At 53.5% G+C, this 26563-nt stretch overlaps 1 protein-coding gene across 1 annotated transcript in view; it reads left to right on the forward strand.

Annotated features, from left to right (window-relative positions):
• The first annotated feature begins 2628 nt into the window (after window positions 1–2628).
• EMILIN3 (elastin microfibril interfacer 3) overlaps window positions 2629–26563 on the forward strand; it is a 67894-nt gene continuing 43959 nt past the window's right edge. The window contains 1 exon segment of the mRNA XM_029960434.1: window positions 2629–2634. Within this exon segment, the coding sequence (XP_029816294.1) occupies window positions 2629–2634 (6 nt within the window).

Raw genomic sequence — 26563 nt, forward strand, 5'->3', positions numbered from 1 at the left:
GTCCCTTCAGCAAAGCAATGCACACATCAACATGTGTGCAAGCCCCTGGGGATGGGCAGGTGGGCCTCTGGGTCTGTGTCCCCACAGGGGACACAGCAAGCCATGGGTGACAGACACCCATCCCATGCTCACTGCCCTCCTGGAAGGCCTCAAAATTTGGGGGAAAGGGCTGTGCTTCCTCCTGCAGAGGGCACTGGGAACTTGTGCTTTTTGCTTTCTGGGAAAGGTCCCCTGGAGCTGGTGCAGCTCCCACTGACACACCCACCCCACTGCCTCTGCTCGCCCTGGGGTTTGGGGCACTTGGTGTAGCATGGATGGGGCTCTTGGCCTTGCTGGGGGAAAACAAGGAGCCATGGAGCTGCTTAATGTGGAAAAGTCACTGCTGAGGATTCCGGCTGGTCCCTGCTCTGCCCCTGCTTCTCCCTCTCTGCTGGAGTGGCTCCTCTTCAGGTGACACTGAGGTGTGGTGGGGAAGGTTCCCTGATGGTTTATAAACCCCAGCCAAGATGTGCTGGCCACAGGTTGGTTTCCACAGGGCCAAACCACCAATCACACCTAAATCCTCCAATTATTGAGCCTGAACGTGTTTGACCACCTCAGCACAGGAGATGCTCATGGCACAGATGGTACCCATGGCACTATCCATCATGGATGGGCACGATGGGGCGAGGATACAGGCACCCATCTCTGCTCTGAGCATCTCCCACGCTGAGGATGCTCCCTTGCACTGGGTTACTCCTCTCCCATTCTCCCTGGGAGATGTAGCTCCTCTGAAATGTGTTGCAAAATCCTGTCACTGAAGCTTTCCTGGGGGAAGGAAAAATATGTCCTGCATCAGAGTGGCTAATTTTGCTATTCTGTCTGAGAAAAGGCTTTTGCTTTGCCAAGTTGGGTTTCCATCACATCAGTCACATTTTGCAGTAACCAAGTGACACATTTTAGCCAGCTAGGCTGGCATTTCCCATTCCACTGAGGGGAAGATGTTTGGCCCACAACTGGAGCAAAGCCAAACTCAAATGAACTTAAAATCCTTTGGGAAATGGCATTTCTCTTCAGTTCAAGCCATCAGATGAGTCTTTGACCTTGCCCTTGCCCTACTCTAGTCCACATGAGGAGATGCCCACACAATCCCTAGGGATGCTGGGACCCCTCCAGGAGGCTGCAGGATGGCTGACCCCACCACTGCCCTGGGGGAAGGTTCCTCAGGGACCACAGGGCATCTGGCTGGCTCCAGTGCCTTCTTCCAGGGCTGAAACACCCCACATGCACCAGCCCAGCCTCAAGAGGAGGCTGGAGACCCACAGCTGAGCTCTTCTGCTGTGACAGATGGAAATGGGAAGGCTTTCTTTTTCTTTTTTTTTTTGAGATGAGAGAGAAAAAGCTAAAGGCCACTTGTGCAATTAAGTGCCTTAAATGTGGATTTTATTTCAATGTAATGGGATGGTTATTGCACATAAGAGGAGAGCCAGATGGTTGTTAAAACCACATTTACTAAGTTCTAATAACTGTGCATTTGACCCGCAGCCTATCAAGAGCTGCAATCCCTCATTCTAAAATACCTTGGGAGTGTCACCTGGGGCAGAGCCTCTGGCTAGTCCTTGCTGGGACCTTTGGACAGCAGCACTCGCTGTTCTGGGCAGGATTTGGCCTCGGGGCACAGCTCTCCAGCCACAGGGTGCTTTGCCTGGTTCTATCTGAGCCTCAGCCGGCGATGGTGACAAGGACAGAGGGATGAGGAGATGTGGAATACCTCTGCCAGCTTGGGCAGAAGGGCCAGGGCACCTCCATGGGGCGCAGGGTAGTGGAAGGTCTCTGAACACCCAGGGCAGAGCTCTCTTCTGCTGTCCCACTTGGTGCCAATGGATGTGGAAGAGGAAGGGGGGAGAGTGAATGATGGAGAATAGTGGGTGGAAAGTGGAGGCCAGAAGATGAAGGATGAAAGGTGAAGAATGGAGGATAAAAGGTGAAGAATGGAGGGTGGAAGGTGGAGACTGGAGGAAAACTCTGGGAAGAAGCTGGGGTGTGGCTCCTCCTTCTCCCCCCATGGAAGCCTTGCTTAAACTTGTGCAGGCAGGAATGGGGTGAATTTACTGCAGGTCCCATCCTGCACTGCCTCCCCACACCTGGTGCATGCAATGCACAGGATCCAAGCAGCTCTATCCCTGTGTTGGCTCCGAGGAGGGCCATGCACAGCACCAGCCTCCCCAGCACCTCTGGGCTGGATCTGGCCCCCATGCATTCCAGGGGAGCCCAGGACAAGCAGGGGAGGGAGCCCCCAGACCTGTGGGCTGTGTTGTGGCATCCCTCCCCCCAGCTCTGCCTGCCAGCAGCACAGCCAGCCTTCCTTCTTTGGTAAAGGCTCCAACAATTCCCTTTTTAGGCTTAATACCACCAGTCCTGGGAAGGAACGGGAGCGCGATCCCCAGCCCGGCTCTGGGTGGAGGGGCTGCCTGCAGGAACACAGTTCCTGCTCCAAGTGCCTGCAAAGGGCTTTCCAAGATAGCCCTTCTTCAAGGCTTTCCCTGGCTGGCAGCTCCTGCTCCACTGAAGAGGCACCTCTGGTCCCTGCTCCACGGGAGCTCAGCTTCCCAACCTGCATTCCCACGAACACACCTCACCCCAGCCAGCATGAAGGTATTGCTGTGCTGGCAGGGGCCTGCTTTCCTTATTACTCCTGGAAAGCTCTCCCTGATGAATCCCAGCTGGGAGACTTTTTTTTTTAGGTCTTAATAAATTGTTGATATTCATTTCTCTGCAGAGCCGTTTGTCCTCCCCTCCCCATCCCACTCTGTACCCCACCAGCCAGGGTGGGATGAAGGGCTGCCAGGCTGCCTGAACCCAAACCTGATTCACACCCCTGAGTTCCCCATTCCTTTGGAGCACTGCCTGCTGTGGGGCTCTCCCAGTTAGCCCAGTCCCTCTAGGGGCAGAGAGCTGGGAGGACTGGAGGTGGCAGTGCCTCCAGCATCCCACATCATCCTGACAGCATTCCCAGGACACAGTCCCCACATGAGCCCTGACAGCATCATCTCCTGTTAGCAGAGGGATTTACCAACAGACCCCCAGCAATGCAACCCACATCCCAGCACCTCCCAGCCCTGGGCAGGGGAATAAATGGGAGCTGGGAGCAGGATGGGAACTCATGTAAGCCTTCAACAGATGGGTTTGTTTGCATTGTTCTCATTGTACATGTTGAAACTCCCCTGTTTTTGTGAGATGGTGTCAGATCTGGGCTCCTTGGCCAGATTCCCTCTGCTGCAGGGAGGGAGATGGAGTGAAGGAGGTGGGAGTAGCAGCAGAAGCTGTGGGGAAAGGGAGGCACCCATCCAGGACACCCAGTGAGCTCATACACCACCCTCTCCATTGCATGAGATGAAGTGGACAGGTGAAATGTTACCACTTGACCCGCTGCTTTTCCTGGATCACTTTGGCTCCATGTGTGAAAATCCCTCCCAGTTATCAGGGCTCACCTCTCCAGGGGTGGCTCTGGAGGCATTCCCACTGACAGCACGTCCCTGCCCCACCTGGCCCCCAGGAAGGGGAGAATCATCTCTCTCACAACACCCTCATGGACCTGGCCCCATGCAGAGGTGGCTGCTGAACCCTTGACAGCTTGTTTAGATACAAAGCAGGGGAAAGGGAATGGCCAGTTCTGCCTCTGTGAGCCCATGGAAGAAAAGCAAAAAGCTGGCCCCTAAAAGCAGCTCCAGCTTGGCTGCCACAAGGAAGCCTCCCCCACAGGCAGCCCCCAGCAGCTGCCTGGGGATGTATCCCACCTCCCAGGCCTGGAGATATTTCCCATGTATTTGGTACAATGAGCCACACACAACTCCTGGTATTCCCTCCTTTGGGGACGTGCAAGCAGCCTAAAGTTGTGCCCCTGATGTGGGGAAGATTTGCCCATCTTCCCCCCACATGGCCTGGGAACAGTGGCTGGGGAAGCTTATGGGTGCTGTTGGAAACTCATCCCAGCCAACTGCTCCCCAGAGAAGCTAGAAATCCAGAGGTTTTGGAGCTGGAAAGTCCTCCAAGAGGTAATGCTGGGGTCTGTGCTAGATCCACTCAAACTCTGGGAGCAGCAGCTCTGAGATACAGCTCTGAGATACAGCTCAGCATCGTGTTCCTACCAGGGCTGTGGGTCCCACTGCTGAGCAGCTCCAGGCCTCCCTCCATCCTCCACACTGTCCAGAGACGAGGAGAGTAGTTATTCCCTGCTCCTACAGCACTTTTAGTGATGAAATCCCCAAGGGTGAGATACTCTGGCACATCCCAAGTGTCTCCAAAAGCCTTTTGGAAAGCCCTGCTCGGAAAGCAGGGAAGGTGGACGGCAATGGTTCAGCACAGGCTCCAAAGTGACGCTGTATCACTGGGGGATATTTGAGCTTGGGGTCCTCTCTCTGATGTAGATGAGAATAGAGTCATCACCACCCCTTGCACTGCCTCCTGCAATGGATGGGAAGGTCCTTCCCAGTGTCCTCCTGATGGTCCCAGAGAAGGGACATGGGCAAGTCACTGGCAAAGCTTTGTTAGTGATGCAGAAGTAGCAGCCAGCCAGGGAAAGGATGGGATGCTGAATGACTGGAGAAGCCCCTTTCTTTGGCTTTGGCAGCACGTGAGTGTGGGCAGAGGGTGCTGATGGGCATGGGGAGGACCCGCCACAAAACCCCTGCATGTGTAAGAAATCCCAGCTTAGTTGATAATATTTCCCTTCTGCTCCAGCTTTCCTCAAGTCCCTAAATAAGAAAAGTGGCCCCAGGGAGCACTCAGAAAAACTGTTAAAAATAATTTAAAATAAATCAGAACAAATTAATGCAGAGAGATTGAAGAAATACACCCCAGCTTCACAATTCCCAGCCTCCAGTACTGCCTGTGCCAACGCTGCTGGCATGGCAGCTGGGGCTGTGGCATGGAGCTCCAAATGTTTCTGAGCCCTTTTGGGAACAGTTACTCGGAGATTTCCTCCTCTCCCGGCTGGATCTGGCTCTCTCTGCCCCCCAGCTGCCTGCAGGCAGGGAAGCAACAGGGATTTCTTTGCACCAGACTCATGCAACGATAGCATTGAAATTCCCCAAAAGACCTTAGGAGTGGGATCCTGCTGAAGGAGGTGGATATTTTGGGGCTGGAGCAGCAGCGGGGGTGTAAGTCAGAGTGGTTGCCACGCAGCTGCTCCCGGTTACACCAGCCCGGCTTAGCCCTGGCTGGGATGGAGCTGGCTGATGGGTTCTTCTGCCGCCTCCCACCCCGCTATCCCGGGGGACTCGCTGCTCCTGCCCCGCAGCCGGCAGGAAGAAACTGGTTCCCGACTCTTTTAGCAACTGCAAGTATCAGGTTCAGTTTCCTTTGATTCCCGATGTTTGGTTTGCTCTCCTACTTCATAAATATTCAACCGCCAGATGCTTGAAAAAGCGCCTGCGAATCCCCCCGCGCGTCGGTGGGAGCGGCGCCCGCGGTCCCTGGCCCCATCCTGCCGGGATCCATCCCCGTGGCCAACGCACAGGACAGAGCCAGGGCCAAAGCCGACAGCTCGTAAACAAGCGCGGTGCCGAAACGCGCTCCCCCGGAGTCGGGTACCAGGGATACAGAACTGCTCGGGGGGGTGGAGGCCGAGAACTTGATGCCCTAAACCACAGGGAGGGCTCTGGAGGGACATTCCCAGAGAGCAACGGGGGTGCAGCTGCTCCCTGTGAATCCAGGTTCTGAGTGCACTTGCTTCCCCAAGCGCAGTGCCTGCTCCCTCTCAGTCTGGGGGCAAAACCTGAGGGGTTCCCCAAAATCTGGGAGTGATGGGTGAGAGGCAGTTATCCATCCCACGTGCCCACTTGACCTGTCACCGACTGGGGACACACACCTGCACCACCAGCACCAAATCTGCAAAGCTCCAGCGTGCTGGGCACCCCCACTGATGGCTTAGCCAGGGTTGGAGGGATCATAGTGAGAGGAAAAAATGGAGAGGAAAAAGTAAAACCCCAGAACCCTACAATACAAAGAGCTCCCTTTTCATCAGGGCAGTGGCCCAGTGAGGCCAGCACCAAGGGAGGGTGGCAGCTTAAGGCTAAGGGGCAGCAGGAGGGTGCAGGGCTGGGGAGGGGGGAGCACAGCAGCCCTGAAGCCCCCCCAAACTCCCCCAGTGCCTGTGCAATCCTACAAACCCCAGCTCCTGCTTAGCATTCCCCTTTCGTGCCAAAATCACTCCAGAGCATGTCAGCATGCTGTCATGTAAGGAATCTCATTTTGGAGAGGCTTTTTCTCTCTCTCTCTTTCTGCCTTCGATACAAACCAGACACAGCTCCACTTTATTGGGTGTGAGGGCAGGGCTGCCCCATCCGGCCGTGCTCGCTCCCTCCCCACAGCGAGCTGGAGTGCAGCAGGAGGGCTCACTCTGTTTGTCTGGGATACTTTTAGCCTGCAGGGACCATCTGCACAGACATGCTTGTGTGCAGGACCCCCTCACCAGGCTGGAGAAGCCCTGCATGGAAATCATGGGAGAAAGAGCCAAACTGCTCCATGAGGTGGCTTTGTGGCTGGCTGGGTGCTGCCTGCTAAGCCTTGGGGGCAGGAAAATCTTGGAGGAGTGGGGAATCATTATTTTGCAGACTGACACCCCATTCCCAGAAGAGCACTGTTCCCCACAAAGCCCCAGGAGATACTTGCCCCCTCCTCTTCTAACCCCCGTCACCCCAAAGCCCCTCAGCCAGGCCACAGTACCTGCACATTCCTTCCCCTTTTATTCCAGGTGACTGCACAGACCCCCAGAGTTCCTTACCTGCCTGACCCCAGGGCTCAGCTCCCATGTTCTGGGGATGGATAGTGATGGACAAGTCCTGGCCTGGATTGTCCATGCCCCTCTCAGCCACCACAGCAAAACAGGGATTCCTCTTTTCCAAATACCTCCCTGTGTTTCTGGATGCCTGGGGAGGCATGGAGCAGCCCCCCTTGCCCCCACATGCAGAGCAGTGGTGATCAGCAACGTAATTAATTGGTTTGGGTTGTATTTACAGGCATACAGGTAATTTCACTGTTGTTTTCCTGATTTTAGCTCTACTCCCTGCCCAGGGCTGGCTGCCACCAGTGCCATTTGTTGAGCCCAGGGCTCCCAGATTAGCCCTGCACCATTATGCCAAGGTGGACAATCCCCAGGTGGTGCCAGTGGCTCAAATTCAGGGAAGGGGAGCTCAGGCCCTGTGATGCCAGAGATTCTCCCAGGTGCTTTTTGAATGCTGGACAGACTTTCCCCAGCAGTGCCACCACCTCCACAGAGACCTGTGCTCTGCAAGCAATCTCTACACCCCTTGCCCTATCCACCACTACCTCTAGATCAGCAGGCTCTAGCCCCCTCCCCCCCCATATGACTAGGCTGAGTGAGACTTGATGGAATGGAAAGTATTTGGGATGTCTAGTGAATCAGAGACTGGGAAGTCAGAGTATCTCCCCAACCCCTTCACCCCCACAGCCTTCAATGGGCCAGGCAAGGCAGGGATTTGCCAGGTCTGATCCATGCAGACATCAGGAAATGTATTTTCTTAGAGGGGTTTCCTGATCTGCTGTTATTCCTTCATTCCTTACCTCCTGCTTCTCCCACTGCCACATCCATCCACGTGCTGTGAGCCCCACAGCCAGGCACAGCCTGCCTTGCACACCTGATGCCATCCTTCCTTTTCAAGATGCTTGGCCTGGGAAGCAAGAATAATCTGCTTAGGTCAGTGAAGGATGAAAACCCCTCTGTTCACCTCAGTCCTCTGGAGGGGGTTTTGGAGCCAGGGGCTCCAGCCAGACATGCAGAATTTGCCTAAAAAGGGCTGTGAGAGCCAGTGAGCTGTGATGCCCCTGCAACAAGGGCACAGTGCCGAGGGCTTCCAGTCCCAGCTGTTTGTGTCTGCACAGGGAAAGGTGCCCTCCTGCCTCAGTATTAGGGAGCTGGGGCTTCCCAAGAGAGCTCAGCCCCATGGCCACTCCAAGGGTGCTGAAATCACAATGGGGGCTTTGGAAATCTGTGAGTGCTGATGTTCCCAGAAGGTGCCCCAAATCCCACCTCAGTCCTCTTCTAGCCCTAATTCTGGCCTGGGCTGTGCCAGCTGGGACAGGGAGCTCTGTCCCCATCACTGCCTGGGACCAGAGAGGTGATGGATGGCGAGTCCACAAAGACCTGACACATGGTTCAAGAAGTGTTGGGACAGTGCTCTCAGGTGCATGGTGTGATTTGTGGGGTTGTTGTGTGCAGAGCAGGGAGCTGGACTCGATGGTCCTTGTGGGTCCCTTCCAGCTCAGGATATTCTATGGTTCTGTGGTCATTGGTGTCTCCAGTGTTACCTGTGGTAACATGGGAGTAGCTTTTGCCTCTTCCTTTAGGTTTAAAGCCCATTCTTGATTTGCAGTCTTCATCATGCAAGACAGATGTGTTAGGGAGCATTTTGGATGCAAAGGCTGTTGCACCCAGTGAGGCATCCTGCCAGCCTGAACCTGCTCCCTGCTAGGTCTGGTCCTGAGTGCCCCCTGGAATAACAGGGAGCTGAGGCAGCATATCCTCTCTGTACAGCATCCAGCACCTCTGCTCCCTCCCATGCTTCTGCACCAGCCCAGCCATCTCCGACCTCACCTTTTCCCATCTGCAGCACTGCCCAAAGGTGTCCTGAGCAGGTTCTGCATCCCAGGGAGGAAACAGCCCCCTCTCCAGGGATCCCTGGCCCATATGGAGCACAGCTTTGCAAATGCACAAGAATTTGTTCAAGAGTTCACTGAAGTTTAAAGTGAGAGCTTGTCTCAGACGCACCCTCTGTGATGCTTTTCCATCCTCACTCACATCAAATCATTGCTGGACATTTATTGTTTCTGGGTATGCTCCAGTTCCTCCAGGAGACAGCAATCAGAGGGCCCCTTGCCTCCTTTTTCTCCTGCCATCCCCAGGCTCAGCCCCATCCCCCCAGTTTCCAACTCTCAAAGCCTTCAAATTCAACACCCCCAAAGCCCCCCCCAGGAGCTGGGCTGGATCTGGATCACGTTCCAGAAGGGTGAGGGCTCTCCATGCACCCGGGGCACCCAGTCCAGACTGTGGGGCTCAGCCTGGATGGTGGTAACAAGAGGGTGAGCAGTGTGGAAGGGCTGGCTGGGAGCAGAGCACTGCAGTTTGCAGAGACAGAGGAGGTGAGGAGATGCAGGAGAATGCCAGGATCCCTGCTGACCGGGGGTTGATGCTCCCTGCTGCAATTTGAAAGCTGCTGCAGCCTCAGGATAAGGTTTCCAGTACAAACACTTAGAGGTTTTTGCTCCAAGTTTATGTTCCAAGACTAATTTCTCAATATTCGTTTGGGGAGTCTGCCTTTCTGTGGGTGTAAATCGATGTACCTCCACCGCCCGCGCTGATTGATATCAGCTGAGATGCTGACCCCAAATTTGCAGTTTGCACAAATGTTCCTGCCAATAGAACTGTTACTTAAAGTATTCACAGAAAGTGAACCCAGGAGGCATGTGAATGTGGTCCAAACAAATCTAATTAAAGCTTTCATCCAGAAAATTCTTCCTTACTATAGAGCAAGAATCCATACTTTAATACTTGTCCTCACTTCACTGGGGCTAAAAAACTCAGTTTGGAAGCTCAGATTAAGCAATATTTGTGCTGGGCTGAGCACTCACAAGCCCCTCTGGCTCCAGGACACCTTGGAGCTCCTCTGGTCTCCTCCTGCATCCCCCTCCTTGCGGTACCTTTCTGGATGGCTCTTAGTTTTGTGGAGAAACTCATTGCTTAATTCAGACCAGCCCAGCTGGGCTGCAGCAGAGCCACACACTGCTGGCTGTGCTGGGGCAACAGCTAAGGAAAACATCCTGGCAGGGGCTACTGGGAGCCAGGGAGGTCAGCAGTACCAGGATCAGAGGAACGACCAGCTTGCAGAAGCATCCCAGTGGCTGGGGTGCTGGCTTGGCAATGTGAATTTGAGCCCTTTCTTTGGGCATATCCTGTCTGATTTTAGTCACTGATCATTTGATCTGCACAAACTGTCACTGTAGCCCTGCTCAGGAGGAGCTAATCCAGCCCTTGCAGCAGCACTTTGGAGGCTCTGTGTTCCTCCCCAGGGAACTGGCTGCACAAATACAGACACATCACGGCCAGTGCAGATGTAGCATCCTTGATAAAAATCACTGGTTTCTGCCTCAGAATCTAAACTATTTAATGGTGCTGGTACATGAACTCTCCTGCCTTTCAGCACCTTCACAGACACCCTCACATACCACCCCAGCCTACATTTCCAAGAGACAAAAATCCACCAGCAGCCTTGCTGGCAGATTAAATATTTCTCCCCTGGCTTGGAAAACATACTGGTAGACACTCCCTGTCTTCCAGTTCTACCGTGGAGGGGCTAAAACAAGCTGTGAGCTCAGCAAGGAACAGGACATTTGCATCCAACTCAGCAGGACCAGGGCACACAGCAAGGGAAGGAAGAACCTGCTGCAGCTGCTGGGTATCCCACGAGATATGGGCAGACCCACGTCCTGGGATGGGCTCCTTTTCTAAGGGCATCATTTCCAAGGCTACTTCACATCACAGGCATGAGGCAGCCCCTGGGGATGCTGCACTGGTGCCTCTGACAGTCCCAAGTGGGAGTCAAGCACCAGCTCTGCAGGAAACATATCTGGCTGCCTGAAGTTCAAAGACTGAGAGTGTATAATCCTGTTCTAGCCTTTTCTCTGCTCCTGTCTTTCTCTCCCTTGTTTCAGTTGACATTAAGTCACCCCATCACTCACCTTTTTCTTCCTCACTGCCTCTCCAAGAAGCTAAACAAACAAATCCACCCCCCCAACCACCTTCATTTCATCTGGCCTCCCAAAGCCCTGTGTTTTTCTGCAGGATTCCAGCAAGACAGCCCTGGAGGTGTTTTCCAAGACAGGAGAAACTTCAGACAGCAACAAAAATGTGTAGAATTTGGCCTATTCCCTTACCTTTAGGTGACCTTCAGGGAGCTTTAGGCAGCATCTTCCCTTGCTCCTGGTCATGTCCCAGGACAGCTCCTGCCAGCCTAGCCCAGGCTGGGGAACAAGCCACAAAAATGGGAAAAGAGAAAGAATAAGACAGGTGGGCAGAAGATGAGTTGTCTACTAATGTAAGAATTATTTCCATACACATTCCTCATGCAACCAAATGGCTGGAGGAAGATCTTTCAATACCAGATGTGCTCCTCATCCCCACTGAGTGAGTCTGGCTGCTCAAGGGGACTCCAAAGGTTTAGATTTGCATTCATCACATTCTCCTAGGTGGTTTTGGCCACTGTACAGCTGGAGAAATCCAAGACAAGGTCTGAAACAGAAGGGTTGACCTCAGTGGTACCTTGTCATCCCACCCCTTTCCTCCATCACGTTTCCAAGGAATTGCCCAAGGGCACAGACATCCCTCTCCCCTGCAGGGAGCCAGGCCTGGATATCACAGGACAAAAATAACTTGTGTCCTGCCACTAAGCTGGAGAGCAGTACTGCAGAGGGACTGCCCCTTCCACAGCACCAGGCTGATACACAAACCCACTGGTGCAGCACACCAGGAAAATCCCATACTTGGAACAGAGGATAAAGAAAGTCAAAGGATATCTTGTGTGGGGCATTGCAGAGGGAGGCTGGGCAACAGAAACTTCCTAGTCAGGGAAGCATCCAGTTCTGCCTGGATACCACAGGTTACATGAAGTGTCCAAGAGGAGCAGCAACATCGCTCAGGATGGTCCATGGAGACATGGCTGATCTGGATGGGGATGAGGTCTCCAAAGGGTACAAAGACCAGGGCAGGACCCTCTGAGGGACAGATGCTTCCAGAGCAGATTTCATTGCATTCCTACCCTGGCAATGACTTGAACCCTGACCTGGAGGGCCCTTACAGCAGGAGCCAATTCATTCCCTGTGCCTGAGGGACAGGGTACATACAAAAGGGTCACTCAAAGTCACTCTGAGGGTTGTGGGGGACACCTGTATTGCCTGCACATGCCACAGCTTCCCAGCACTGCCAAGCATCCCACTGGGCTCCCCAGAGGAGCAGGAAGCACAGCAGGAGACACACTGCCATCTACTCCATGAGGGTGTTTTACAAGCATGGCAGATAAAATAAAAGAGCAGGAGAGCTGTAAACATGCTCATTTGAGTGTCTCCTCGGGGTCTTGTCAAGTCAACTTCAGCTCCAGTCAACACTTCTCACATCAGCCAGAGCCCAGCCCAGCCAGGCTGCCCGCAGGGACCGTCTGCACACAGATTTCAGGTGCTCCAGCAAGGCATGGAGGAAGAGCACAGGGAAGGCTCTCCCCCTTCCCACCCTTGTCCCTCATGACGCCCCCTCAGCTGGCTCCTGGCTCTGCTCTCAGACATACATTTCATTGCATGATGCCAATTTCTGGTCTACCCAGCATGAAACTCTAAGGAACACTTCTTACCACAGTGGAAAAATATTCTTTCACCCTGAAATTAAAGTTAGATCAGGGCCAAGCACAAGAAGACCAGAAGAGCGCTTGTCAAAATTCAACAGAGTTTTTTAATAGACTTACAGAGATCATTTCCTGCCCAGATCTTCTCTCTTCTCTACTCCCCCTTTCCCCCTCCCCTTTCCTGCTCTATCTGAAGCCTCCCTCCAAGACAGCATCCCACCTGTTTCTAACCCAAACACTCCTGTGCCACATTTCCCAGAAGACACGATGAGGAATTCAATGGAAAAGGTAAAAGATCAGGATGGAGCCATGCCAGGACACAGCTACAGCTGGGAATGGACTTACAGAAAATGTCCATCCTTCCCAGCGACAACCCTCAGATGTGCCAGAGATGATACACTGAATGCAGCTGGCCAAGGAGGAGCCATCAAGGATGATGGAAGAGGCAATGGAAACCCCAAATGGCAATGGGGAAAAGCAAGGACCTGGTTTGCAAGTTCAAAGGAGCAGGAAATTGGGAAGGCAATTAGGTAGGCAAGCGTCCGGTCTGTGACAAACTGGGCCACCAACACGTCCGACAGGCAACAAAACAAAGAGCCAGTGATGAACCCAGCAAGCCACCCTACAGCCAGCAGCAGATGTGTTCAATTAGCCCAAGAGCCAACATCCAACCAAACACCAACCTAGCCAGCAAAAAACAGACAATAGACTACTTGTTCCATCAAACAGCTGAGTTAATAGCAAAAACGTGCGGGGAGCGAGCGAGCAGCCAAAAACCCACGCCAGCCACTCAATAAGTCAATTAACCAAAGACCCACATAATCAACCACTTAAGTAGAGCCGAGCAAATAACTCACAATGAGTTATTTATCCATTGAATTTCACCTCTAGTTTTGCTTGGGCCATCTCTGTGAGCACATGTCAAGTCCCTTCAACTGATTTTCAATTAATCTCACTTTGGCTTGCTTGCTCTGTGCAGGGCTGGCCAAAAGTTAACATGTGAACTGCACTCATTAGCTGTGATTGCCCAAGATTATATGTTATATGTTGCTCTCTAGTCTCAGATTAGATAAGCACAGTTTTGCCAAGGAATCTCAGTCTCTAAAAGGCTCCAACAAGACTGTCCCTAAGCCACCAGGACAGAGCAATCACATATATTCAAAGGAAAAAACCACAGCAAATGTAATTGAGCACTTATGCAGGAAGAAGGCTAGTGATGCTGCTAAAATAGAGTGGAAATTTGTAGGGTTTGGGTTTAGTGCCTGAAGGTTGGGTCCCATTTCTGTGGGTCTTTTCCATCACTGCAGGACAGTGGCTGAGCTCCATGAACAGGCAAGGATGGCCCAGCTCTGCAACTACAGCCCCTTGTCAGGGAGTTCTCAGACCCTGTTTGGGGTATCACAGGACCTCATGCAGGACCTCCCACCAAACTTCATCTCCTGATTTATCAGAGAATTGTTTAATGCCTGATCACTCTTTGAGCGAGGAAGTTTTTCCTAATATCAGTTTGAGAAGTGCCTCAATGGTGTCAAGCTCCAGGACAGCCAAGCCAGCTCTTCCTGGTAAGGGCTGGGACATGCAAGGCTCTGACTGCATCTGGATGCTCCAGGCATCACCAGAGCATTAAAACAGCAACTCCACTCTGAAAAATGCAGTCACCCAACTGAGAGCTTCTCAGATGAGACATGGTGTTCCTCATCCCACAGGCCTTCAAGGAGAGGGCTGCATGCTACCAAGCCATGGCCATTTCCACATCCTACACCGGGCAAGGGGGACAGTCCATTCATGACCTTCTTCACCCCCAAAAGGCCATGAAAAGAAGCAAGCCAAGCAGACTGTGCTAGCTCTGAGCATGGCCCCACACAGCTGAGGGAGGTTTCCATCCCTCTGCTCCGGGGCTGCTGTGAGTGCTGTGTGCTCAGCGCTGGCCAGGGAGGAGGCATGTGCTGCAGCACTGCCAAACCACATTGTCAACTGCTTTGCTGCTGCCTGTGGATCTTAATCCCACAGGCAATATATAACCAGCGGGAACTACACCATCCCTGAAGTGTGAAGTGGAGTATCAGAGGAGCACTGCTATCTCCTGCCTCTCCAAGAGGCAGTCGAAGGGACTGTCAGAGATTAGGACTAATAGTACTTAGCTCACTTCAGCAGCCAGCTGAATCAAATGATCCTTACATGCCCTTATGTCCTAATGAATTGCATTTGATTCCTTGCCCAGCTCCGAGCATGGAGCAGCAGCACAGCTCTTTCATACTCGAAGGGCTGTGCAAGAATCACCCCCTCATTACCCTTGCAAATCCAACCTGTGTTTTTAATCCCAACAGCATCTTCAACAGCTCCCACTGCAGATTCAGGTTCGAGCCTGTCTTTCAAAGAGAATCGACCTCTCAAAAGCCAAGCTCGGCTGCAAGCATTGAGCTTCAGCTTAGAGACCAAACAAAACCCACAGATTACACATTATTTCCATGCAAAGCTATAAATCAGCTTGGGCTCAGTTTGACTCTGGGCCAAGGCTTGACTGAAAGGTTCACGAACCTTAAGGAATCTTTTGACAAGCTCGGTCTGAGACTTAAATTTGTAATGAAACCCCAATAGTGAAGCTCTGCTAGTTCCATGTAATTTCAGGTTTTGCTGTGAACATTTCACACAGCTCTGGGGACACAGTTACACCAGCATAAACCCAGTTACTCTTTAAAAATCAATAGAGCTGGCCTGGATTTCTGCCGGAGTAAGAGCATCAACACAGCCCAGAAAAAGTTATTTTTATTCCTTGCCTTCTGTTTTGCTAGAATCCACCCAATAAAGTTTCCCAGCCTGAGTCCAGACTGTAGAAATGCAAATGCCAGTAGAGCATAAATCCCAGCATGTGTCTGGAGAAATTTGTGTAAATCAACAGGGTCACTCCAGCTGCGAGGCTGCTCGTCTTGTGCGTGAGTTGATCAAGCTCAGGGAAAGCCCATCGAGAGCCCAAAGCCTCCCTTCCCCATCCAAATCTGCCAATGCCCCAGGGGCTTTTGTGAGAAGAGACGTGTTCTGGACTGTTGCCTGAAGTGGCTGTTTCTGAAGGGCAGGACAATCACTGTGCCCCATCAGACTGATCCCAGGACAGGGGCTGCTGCAGCCCCAAAAGGGCTGGCTCCTGCTCTCCCAGTGCAGTGCTGGGCTTCAGTGGGTCAGACAGGCTTATTCCCATTGATTTTTCACAGATCCTCAACTCTAATAAGGCAGACAGAGTTTGTGCTCTGGAAGGAAAATGCTGTGGGGCTCAGGGGATGCTGTTCTCCACCCTTACTCTAATTTTATAGCATATCTGCTGTGCTGTGTCAACATCAGACTGCTCCAAATGGGGGAACTTATGAAAGGTGCTGTGCCAAAGCCCATTTAGCTCCTTTCTATTCCAGCACAGGCACCATCTCCACAGGTTCAGCTGGATGGCTGCTGGGGTAAGGCACTTCTGTTCCCCTGCTCTTGCTTGCAGGACAGAGAAATTCTGGAGTCTAAGCCTTGGGCAGAAGCAGAGCAGAGCATGGCAGCCTGGCAGGGAGCTCCACTGCCCTGCAGTGATATCTGCAGAGCTGCTCTGGTCTGTGCTGCAGCAGTGCTTGGCCTGGCACCAGCTCCTGCTCCTTCTTATGCCAGGCACTTCCCACAGTAAGGCAGCAGGATTTCCCTGCATTTGCTTATATTTAAAAGCTTCTTATTGCAAAGGTTCAAGACCTGGCAGGAAGCTGGAGCTTTATTCACCTGGGGACTCTCAGCAGCCCCAGAGATGTAATGTGAGGAATCATTCCTTCCTGTCTGCTCCCCATCTGCACCCCAGCCCTCCCCAAAGGCTGGCAGGCAGCTTCCCTTTCACAGCTCATTTCAGTACCCAGAAAGCACTAATCTCAGCCTGCCAAATTCCCCTACCCTTGTTTTGCCACTCCCACTCCCCAGGGCCGAGATACTCTGATGCTCCCTTCCATACAAGGCAGCTGCACTCCCAAGATGCTGGCTTAGCCCTCTGCATTCCCTGAGAGGCTCTTCAGAGGTGTGAAGAGGGAAATCCTCGCTTGCTGGCAGCATCTTGCTGACCCCTCAGTGCAGACACACTGAGACTGAAGTGTTCATCTGCATAAAAAAAATCCATCCCTGATTTCCTGCACCTTAATCTGAATAAATAACAGTGCCCAGCTCAGGGGGGTTTCAGGTGTGGTCAGTGGGACTTTGAGGGCCAGTTGTGCCAGCCTGGCTCCTTCTGCATGTCCTGGGCAGGCTTGGAGCAGCATTTTGGGTGAGCTCCCTGCAGTGACCTTCTGTGCTGGGTGTGGGGCTCATCCCCACAAACACCAGGTTGTCCCATGGCTCTATTTCCTAAAATATTATCCTACAGTGAAAGAGCCAACACCACCAAGTGTCTGGTGTTCTCAGCCATAATAGCCACGTGCTGAGGGCATCATGAAGGGAGTCAGACACCTCCTGAGAGCACAAAACTAAGTGTTCCAGGGCCTTGCAGCACCTGCCCAGCAAGTCCACCCTTAACACATGGGCACAGCTTATTCCTCATGTCAGTGGTGTCACTCCAACACACAATCCCAACCAGTGAGGTACTTCTCTAGTGCCCATTTTGGACCTTCCCTCTGGAAAGCAGTAGAAGATCTGCTACACTAACATACAGGATTCCAAATCCTGGATGCCAGCTTCAGGTTTAAAGGAGCTTGAGCCTACATATTCAAGTAGACAGGAGCCATAATGCTAAGAGGTACCACCTTATTTGTCATTAATATTACTACTCATTTGTACTTACACTTAGCTTTCAGCAAAAAACCACAACACTAGAGAAAATATTGTCTCTTGTCCTACCAGGAGTGAGGTCCAGGAGCAAGAAGAGCAGTCAGGAAAGAAGCCACACCGTTGTCAGGGAGTAGCAAGAGCAGGATTGAGGTGGAGTATGAGCCAAGGATGATGGCAGCACAGCACAGGGGGTACCTGCAGGCACAAAACACAGCAGGTAGAGGTGGGTACAGGTAACAGGGCACATTGAGAATCCCAGGGAGTGATGACCCATGTCCTGGAGCCCAGCCAGGAGTAAAAGCAGTAAGAAGGAGGATTGGAGACAATTTTTTCCCCATGACTAAGGCCCATCCAGAAGCCAGAGCAAAAGGCATAGTCCCAGCTCAGCCAAGGATGGAGCACCCTGGGGCTGAGCTTAAATAGAGCCCGGGGTCCATGGGCAAGGGTGGGGGGGTCCCAGGTGAGACTGATCAGGGAAATGGGGTGCACTGAGGTGCACCTGAAGGCACAATCCTGAGGTACCGAGGGGAGGTGAGCCCAGATGTTTAGAGGTGCCTGGAATTTGAGGATCCCTCTGCCTGTCAACAGCACAGATGAAACCCAGAGTTTCCAGCATTCACCCACCTTCTTCTGAGGGCTGTGACCTGGTGCTAGGAAGGTGGATTCAGAGCCCTCCCATTGGCAGGCAGTGAGGGCAGCCTCTCCTCCCAGCATCAGCACCAAGCATCCTCCACAACAGGGTTCCTCCAGCAGCAGGTCTGGCAGGGACCAGGATCAATGATCCTCGAATTCAAGGGAGGGACAGTTGGTTGAATGCCTTGCAGCAGACACCAGGGTTTGGCCCCTGAGCACTACATATGATAGGAAGGAGCCCGCTGGGGAATACAGTTATTCAAATTGGATGCGAGCTACAATTTATCTTATTGGAGTGGTTTGGGAGCTGATGTAATCACTCAGTGCGCTCCTATGTTTGGGATCGGGATGAGGTGCTGTTTATCATGAGCTGACAAACCAAGGAAGGATGTGAGAAAATGATCTGGGACTTCCCATGCAGGACTTGCTGGAGCTGTGGATCAGGACAGACGTGACTGGAAGCCGTGAGGATTAATGGCCCCTCTGCTGCTGTACAAGGCGCGAATGAATGAAATTCTGTTCCCCTTACAAAGGAATGCCGTTAATTCAAGGGGAGATTGTCCAGATTTTTCTCCAGTGTGATGAAAGCAGAATTTGGCCCTTGATCTCTCACAAAAAAACCACGCCTGTCTAGCAAGTTTTGAGGTGCTTCTTTCCATTCCTCCTTTGTTTTGATTGCATTTTCTTCTGTAGAAACCTTTTTTTTCTGGTAAATGTAGGAAGAAAGGAACAGAGAGAAATAGGCAGGCAGGAGAGGAGAGGCACTGGCAGTGAGGAGGGAAAGTAAAATGACTGAGCAGACAGAGGGGAGCTGTGCCTGGGTGGGACACAGGGAGCTGCTCCTTCGGGCAGTGGGAGGAGATGCTGGGGTGTGAGGGGTGGGTGGGAGGTCTCTGGCACCTTTGTCGCCTCTTTGACTGGAATTCATAAGTAAATATGGAGTTGACTGAAACTGTTCCTGTTCATCAGCGGCCCCTCTTTGGCACTCGGTGGAATCTGGGATGGGAGGAGGCTGGGGGGGTCTGTGTTTACTCACATTCCTCTTCATGTGCTGGTTTCGGGACACTGGCATGAAGCAGGGGGCGGTGGCAGGATGGTGTGTGTGGTCAGGAAGGGTGATGGGCTCCCTTGGCTTCTGGTGGCTTCATGCCCCCGTAGCTGGTCTGGGAGAGAAGGGAGATGCTGCTCAGGTGATGGGAAATAGAGCACAAGGACAGGGATTTGTAGTGCAGAGGATTGGGTGGGTGAGCTGGGAGGGCAGGGGCTGGCACTGGAAGCTGGACAGGGACAGGAGCCCTGGCAGAAGAAACTGTGCCATCTCCCAGCAAGGCACCAGCTGCCTGGAGAGCCCTTGCTGAAATCCTGTGGGCACACTAATGCAGCAGTTCTTCCACCCCATGTGTACCCAGTTCCAGGCAGATGAGTATCCAGGAGGGACAACACAGCCCACAGCCACCTGCCAGCCCAGCCCCTCTCCTCTGGGCTGGGGTTCCACCACGCTTCCAGCCACGGGGTGCTCTGGGATCCCACCAGAATGCACTTCAAGAGCTATTTCTGATCAAGCTCTCTATCCTGTGGCTTTGCTATCCATCACGACAGGGAGCTTCACCTAATTCCCTACACGAAGCCAGCTTTTCTTCTGGAGCAGCTGAGATGAAGCTGCTTTGCAGTGTGTCACCCAGAACAGTGGCGGGCTGAGCTCTCCAAGCTCCTCTGCCTGCCATGGAGCACCACGTTTGCCACCCACATCCTACTTGGAGCTTCTCCCCACTGGCAGGATGCAGTGGTACGATGAGCCACAAGCAGAAGCAGCAGATGTTTGTTGAAAAAAAAAAGAAAAAGGCAATAATCCAAAATTTTGCTGATATAAACACAATACCAGCACTGAATACAACTGAAGGAAGACAAAAACATCCCAAAGACATAAAACATCAGGCTCCTTGGAGGACCTCCAGGCTACATGCACTGAACTCTGTCAGCCTAGGAGAAATGAGTGCTTAACCCCTTTTCCATCTCGTTGGCAGCTCTCAAAGATTTATAGTGGACTCTGCTTGAATGAGGACCTTCCTTGACACGTCCTGCTCCTTTAATTCTGGGTGAGAACACGAGCAGCCGCCCGCAGACACCCGTCTGACCGCCCCGTCCCCTCCCCGCGGGACTCGCGGCCCTTTCCCCCGCTCAGTCCCCACCGCCACACCCCGGCACCCCCGGGCCACGTCGACCCCCGCTGCCAGGGGCCCCCTTCCCCCCGACCATCCTGGGATGCTGCTCTGGGAGCGGGTGCCCTGCTGCCGCGCTCCCTGCCCGCACCGTCCGGCAGGACCGGGCAGTGCCGCACATTCCTCTGCTGGCGCTGCTCGCTCCGAGCCCTAATTACGGCGTTGCTGCAGGGACCAGCCTGGCGCGGTTGGATCGCAGGGTCAGGCCGGGCTCCCAGGGCCAGCCGTGCTCGAAAGACAGCGCTGATGTATTTTGACAGGACTTAAGGACACCTGCTACTTTTGGAGCTTTTTCTCTTTTGCTAGCGAGCTTTCCATCGAGGGTTTGTGTGTTGACAGGGGCAGATATCACTGGAGGGTGTTGAGGAGGGAGCAGGAGGGAAATCTCTGGAGAACCCGTCAGGAAGGATTTTTCTTGGCTGCTCACCCTACAGTGAGCAGTGGGCACTGAGGAATCGGTGACCCTGGGACCCAGATCACGTGGGCCAGCTTTGGTTGCGAGGCCTGGTCTTTGTAACACCCCTTTAAAGCCAATTAGTAGCATTAATTTATGGAGACCACACACATGCCCAACCCTTGTATTTATGCTGGATGGCTTCCATCTTGGAAAATTTCTTGGCTTTCTGTCCATCCCCGGGACATTTCCAGGACTCCACCTTTCCCTGCCCAGCCCCATGGCCACTGGGGAGCTGAGAGTATGCATGGCCAAAGCATGGAGAGGGAAACTGAGCTACCAACCTTTCCCATCCTTTGGAAATTCTCAGACTGAGCAAAGCACATGCTCCCAGCATGGGAGGGGGCTGTGTTAACTCATGAAATAATGAATGTGTTCTGCTCTGTGGGTGCAGTACAGAGAAGGACAAACTTCTTTCATGCCCGTGCCAGACCACAAGGACTGCAGCTGAGATGCTGCACCCCAATAGATCTAGTGATCTCGAGGGATCACTATATCTCTGTATATTCATTTCCCCAGCTCCATTAGAATCACAGAATGGTTTGGGTCGGAAGAAACATTTAAAGACCATCTAGTCCAACCCCTCTGTCACGGGCAGGGACACCTTCCACTAGATCAGGTTGCTTAGAACCCTGTCCAACCTAGAACTTTGAATGTTCTCAAGGATGGGGCATCCACCACCTCTCTGGACAACCTGTGCCAGTGCCTCACCACCCTCATCCTAAAATATTTCTTCCTTGAAAATCACCTCTCCTCACCTTCTGTCCCAGCTTGGCTCATTTGCCCACCTAAGTGAGGAGAGCAGTAGGCAGGGAGGGCAGGTCTGAGCTTCACCTGCCTGTGCAGGAGCTGGGCATGGGAGATCATCTGCCTGCTTAGGCAGGGGCATGTCCTTGGTGGGAGTGAGAGGGAGCCCAGCGAGGGCCAAAAGGTGTTTTTCAGCCTGGGAGGCCCCGTCCCATCCCACACGGTGTTACAGTGCAGCCCCCTCTGTAGAGTGTCTGGTGGAGTGATGTGGAGCCATGTTGGCCAGATCTCCCTGCGAGTTTCCAGACACATCATGGATGTATATACACATTTATTTATATCTATAGCTGCTGTTTTGCAGCCGGTGGGAAATGAAGGCTGTTCTCAGCCTTGTTCCCTTTCTGCACATTACCCGCACTCCCCCTTGCTGACATCCACTGGACCCATTCTTAGCATGTATCAGAGGAGAAGCCAGGAATTTAATAGGCAATGAAGATGCTTGATGTCTTCTCAAACTGCTCTTCCTCCTCTCCAGGAGTTTTTTCCTGGGTTGGAGTGATGGGATCGAGTGAAGAAGGCTGGAATGAGCATTGCTGCACATCTCCCCTGGCGTCAGAGCCTCTCTGTCTGGCTGCTTTCATGTGCAAAAGGCAAAGCAGAAATACACCTGACCTTTCACCACCTCAAAACAGTTGCATTATCTCTGTTTTACCTCCTTCCTCTCTTTCTTCCAAATCCTGGACACGTATGCCAAGTCCAGTTCTCAGTACATCTGCTCTTTCAAACAGCTGGGAGGTCCCAAGACCACTCAGCCCCAGAGTCAGGACTCTGACATCTGGCTTGGCCTTGTCTCTGAGTCACTTGGGGAGCTCGGGAAAGGCACGTAACTCTTCCCTGCCGTGCAGCTGACGGCTGGGGCAGCGCGAGGCCCGGCCCAGCGGGGCCCAGTTGGCTGCTCCTCTCCAGGGCTTCACCTCTGTGCACATTCCAAATGTCTCCAGCTCTTCCAATGGAAAGAGCCTTGCAAATGCCCCATGGTCTGATGCCCCAAGATGGGAATATAGGTGCCCTGTGCCAGCAGTCCTCTGCCAGCCCATCTGGAGAAGCGGAAGGTGCAGAGATGCTCCATTGTAGTCTTGCATCAGCCATCAGGACTTCAACAGGCACTGTCATGCCATTCAGTGGCATTTACCTGCTGCTCCCTCTGCCCTGTAGCCCCTTCCAACCCACTGTTTTAGAGAGATTTCCACCATTTTATTGCATTTGCTTCTCAAGACCAAGCCTGCTCAGTCTCCCTGGAGAGACATTGCCAGTCCCAGGTTTACACCAAGGTGAGCTGAACAGAGCCTGGCCCTGTGTGTGCTGATTGTTGGCAGACTCATTACTGCCTTCCCCAGCCTTTGTTGTTTCCCTGGAGGGGCTGGCAGCCGGGTCCCAAGCAGAAGCATTCCGTGGAATGGGAGCTGGCAGCTCCCGGCCAGGGCTTGCTGCAGGAGATTTTGTTCCACTGCCGCTGCTGAGCCTTTGTTTTTCCATCTCCATCCAATGAAATAAACACTTTCACATGTCGCAAAGTCCTGTGGACAGAGCTTTCCTTGTGGAGCAGCTGCCCCCACAGGCCTCCCCACCAGCCTGGCTCACTCCAGGGCTGCCTCCAACCCCCTTAGCTGAGAGGAACCTCGGTGCTCCCCTCCCAGGGACTCTGATGACACTTTTCCCCACAGGATTTCCATGGAGATACAAAACCTGGTGGCTGTGGGAGATGTGCAGGAGCACCCCCACCCTGAGTGGCTGGGAGTGGAGGTGAGCTGGATGCCCTGCTGGAGTGTTGGCTGGGACAAGGAGACAGAGCAAGAGAGGGGCATAGTTGCAGAGACACCCCCAGGACTCCCCACCCCTCTCACTATGGGATTCCAACCATCCACCACGGCTCCTTGGCTCTGAGCTTGAGCCTTTGTGCCCCTGGGATTCATCCAGAACATTCCCCAAGACCCCCTCCTCCCTTTTCCTGTGAACCCAGGGGCTGTATGGGGAAGGATGGTGGGGGGAGCGAGGGGGAGGGAGCATATTTAAGCCCTGTGGTTTCTGCTCACAGACGTGGCAGTCCCCAGCCGCTGCAGCTCCAGCCCTGGCAAGCACAGCCCAGCCTTGCTTTTATGTTTCCTGCCTCCATTCCCAGGCAGACCAGGACAGTCCAGCACTGAGGCACCGTGCAGACCAGGACCCCTGCCCAGCTGGCTGGGATGGGGGATCTGACCCCTGGGAGAACTGCAAGTCCCTCTGAGCATCATGGGATAGGGCCAGTGCAGAGGAGGGGCAAGGCAGCCCCAGGAAGAGGAAAACCCCATGTACTCTCCTGGTGTCCCTCTCCTGGCTTGGGTCAGGACATGCCCACCAGCCGGGCTGATGCCATGTTCTGCATTAACCCCTTCCATGGGGAGAGCCCAGGAGGAGGGCTGGGGCTTGCAGATCCAGCCAGCCCTGATCCCATGGGAAAGGTTCTGGCCCTCCTGCCTTCCCCACGTGCACCTGGGGGAGGCTGTGGAGCCCAGCAGGGACACGGGAGCTGTGACCAAGGCTGCATGAGGCAGCCTCATGGGAGCATCCCATGAATCCCCAATGCAATTAGCCATCCTCTGGCACAGGCCAAGGGTTTGGCTCACCTGGGATACCCAAATTAGTGTCATCATCTGCAGTGGGTCACAAACCACTCATTCATCTCTGCCCTCTACTGTTGTCATCAGGGAGGTCAAGGTCTGACCCACATCATAGAGAGAGGATCATGTTCTCCTCAAAGTGGGGTCTCTTGTACCTTGGTTCTTTCTGGGTCCTTTGCTGTATCCTTGGAAGAACAGCTGCACTTGTGTTTTGGGAGGATTGCTGCAGAATTAAGAACTCCCCACAAATGAGACTTGGGACTCCCATAGGACACCTGGAGCAGGGAGAAGACAGACCCCCAGCAAGAAAAATTCTGGGCTGGGAAACTGTAGATCTGGTGGCAAATGGAGTCAGTAGTCCAGTGTCCCCAGTCCTTTTTTGAGTGCTCAGGCTGGTCCTTTTTTGAGTGCTCAGCCTTGGGCCCAGTTTCTTGGAAAGCCACAGTTTTCACAGCATCCCTGCCAGGCAGCCTGAACCAGGCTGGGGCCCAGGTGGGAACCCGCCGGCTCCTCTCCTTCCCTCCACATCCCCGAGTCTGGCAAGTGCCACCAGCAAGATACAAAGAACAGACATTTCATGGCAGAGACACTCACATCCCCACGGGGTTTGCAGCCTGGCAGCTTTTGCTCCAACAACCTGGAGAGCCCAAAGCTTCCCCTCCACCTCTGCCGCGTTCCGGTTCCGCTGATGCCGTGAATAAAAGGCAGGACATAAATAAATAATAAGAACGATAAAAAATCCCTGCACAAACATGATACAAATCAAAATGACCCTGTCTGTGAATGAAGGGAAAGAAAAGGCAGTTTCATCCCTGGAAATCTCAAGAGCTTCCAAAAATAGGCTGCAGCCCCAGCCAAGGCGAGCACAGCCAGGGTTTGCTCAGTCAGTGCCAGCACTGGGAGGGAGCTGTGGTTTCCCAGTCTTTCCTGCCCTGATCCAGTGCCCATGGACAGCTGGACCACGTCAACCTGGCAGGGGCAGAGCTGCCAAGGGCCCCCTGGGGCAGTGAATGGCAGCACCGCTTGGGCAGTGTGAAATCCCTCCAAAAACTTGGGGTGACATTTGATTTTGCTGTTTACAGCTGAGCAACCCATGGGCCACAAAACACCTCCCCTACACGTGTGCCAAAGGTGGGCATGGCTGGTGCTGCAGCTCAGAGAGCAGAAGGGTCCCATGAGTGCGTGCCCCAAATTTCAGAACCTAAGCTTCTTTCCAGCCCTCATGATGGCTGTTACACAGACCTAGAGGATTTTCCCCATTTTTCCAGGTGCTTGGTACAAGCTATTGGATATTTTCCACCCCTGGACACCCTGCCAGCAGCAGCCCCTCTCCCCACTGTGCTTTTCCCCAGAATTTGGGCTTCTGCCAAGCCTTGCTGCAGGAACGCTCCTCGTGCTGGCCACTGCCTCCCACATCTGGGAACCATGAGTGGAGCTGTGGGGCCGGAGATGGAAATTTGGGCTTCGCCCCATTGGCTCACCTGTCTCAGCCCTGCACCAGGTCTGGGGGCTGCACCAAACCCTCAGCAGACCCTGGTACCCTTCCCCTTGTCAGAGGCACCTCAGGGCAGCATCTGCCAGGCAGGAGAGGGAGAGATGGAGCTGGAGGTCCTGCTGAGCCGGTGGCTGTTGGCACAGGGGTGGCACAGCCTCTGCTCTGGCCAGAGTCACATTCCTCCCTTCACCCAGCGTGCTGCAGTTCAGCGTGTGCACGAGCTCACACGTCCTCCAAGAGCCCCAGCCAGTGGCCAAGAGACTCCAGATGCTGGAGGAGCTGTGCACAGCTGCTGGCCAGCAGCAGAAGAGGGGAAAACACAAATAAAGAATTTAAACCTTCTCCTCTCTTCTCTTTCTACTCTTCTCTCTTTGTCCTCTCCTTCCCCCTTTTCTCTTTCCACCTCAGGACAGAAAGGAAAAGCAGCACCCAAGTCCACCTCCCTTGCCAGCACTGTCCCTCTCTCTCAGCTCTCCCTTCAGCAGTGCTGCCACCTGACCCCAGCACAACAGCAGGACATTCCCATGTCCCCTCCATTCCCCTCGGTCCATCCTGCTTGCTCCCAAGGCTGGGCCATGCCTGCGAGGTCACCTCGGGCAGAGCCGCCTGCCTGGCTCGGTGTGGGGAACAAGCAGAGTTTGTGGCGTTACTGGAAAGAGAAAATCTCCCTGAAGAATCTAACGGGAGCGCAGTGAGCTGGGCTGTGCGGGGTCTGCCTGAGAAATGAGAGCATGGAGCAGGAATGTCAGGTATTTCCTTCTGCTCTCCAGTGCTAGAGCAGCCCCAGGTAACCGAAAAGGGCGAAGGGACCAGCGCTGCTTCCCTGCATCCCTCTGCTGCTGGGGAGTGCTGCGGTAACATCCAAATACAAGCAAAGCCACGGGGGTGGAAGGGACACCGTGTCTCCATGGCGAGATACAGATCTGATGCTGTCAGCTCAAACGGGAAAGGAAACGGAGAAAAAACTGCAAGAATTGCAGGGGGGTTTATTGGAAGATTAGATCGATCGAAACATTTCTGCAGTGTGGGAGCTGGGGAGGAACTGCCTCAGCGGGGGCCACGCTCTGTTTAAAATGAAAGCATTTCCTGGGCCATCAGCCCAGCGTGCCTGCAGGAGCGGGACGGGAAGGGTTTTGCACCGGCAAGAAAACCCTCCCGTACCACCTCCTCCTCGCAGGGCCGAGCGTCCGCCACGG

The sequence above is a fragment of the Manacus vitellinus genome, unplaced genomic scaffold (genome assembly GCF_001715985.3).
Source record: "Manacus vitellinus isolate BGI_N305 unplaced genomic scaffold, ASM171598v3 scaffold_26_pilon, whole genome shotgun sequence".
NCBI lineage: Eukaryota > Metazoa > Chordata > Aves > Passeriformes > Pipridae > Manacus > Manacus vitellinus.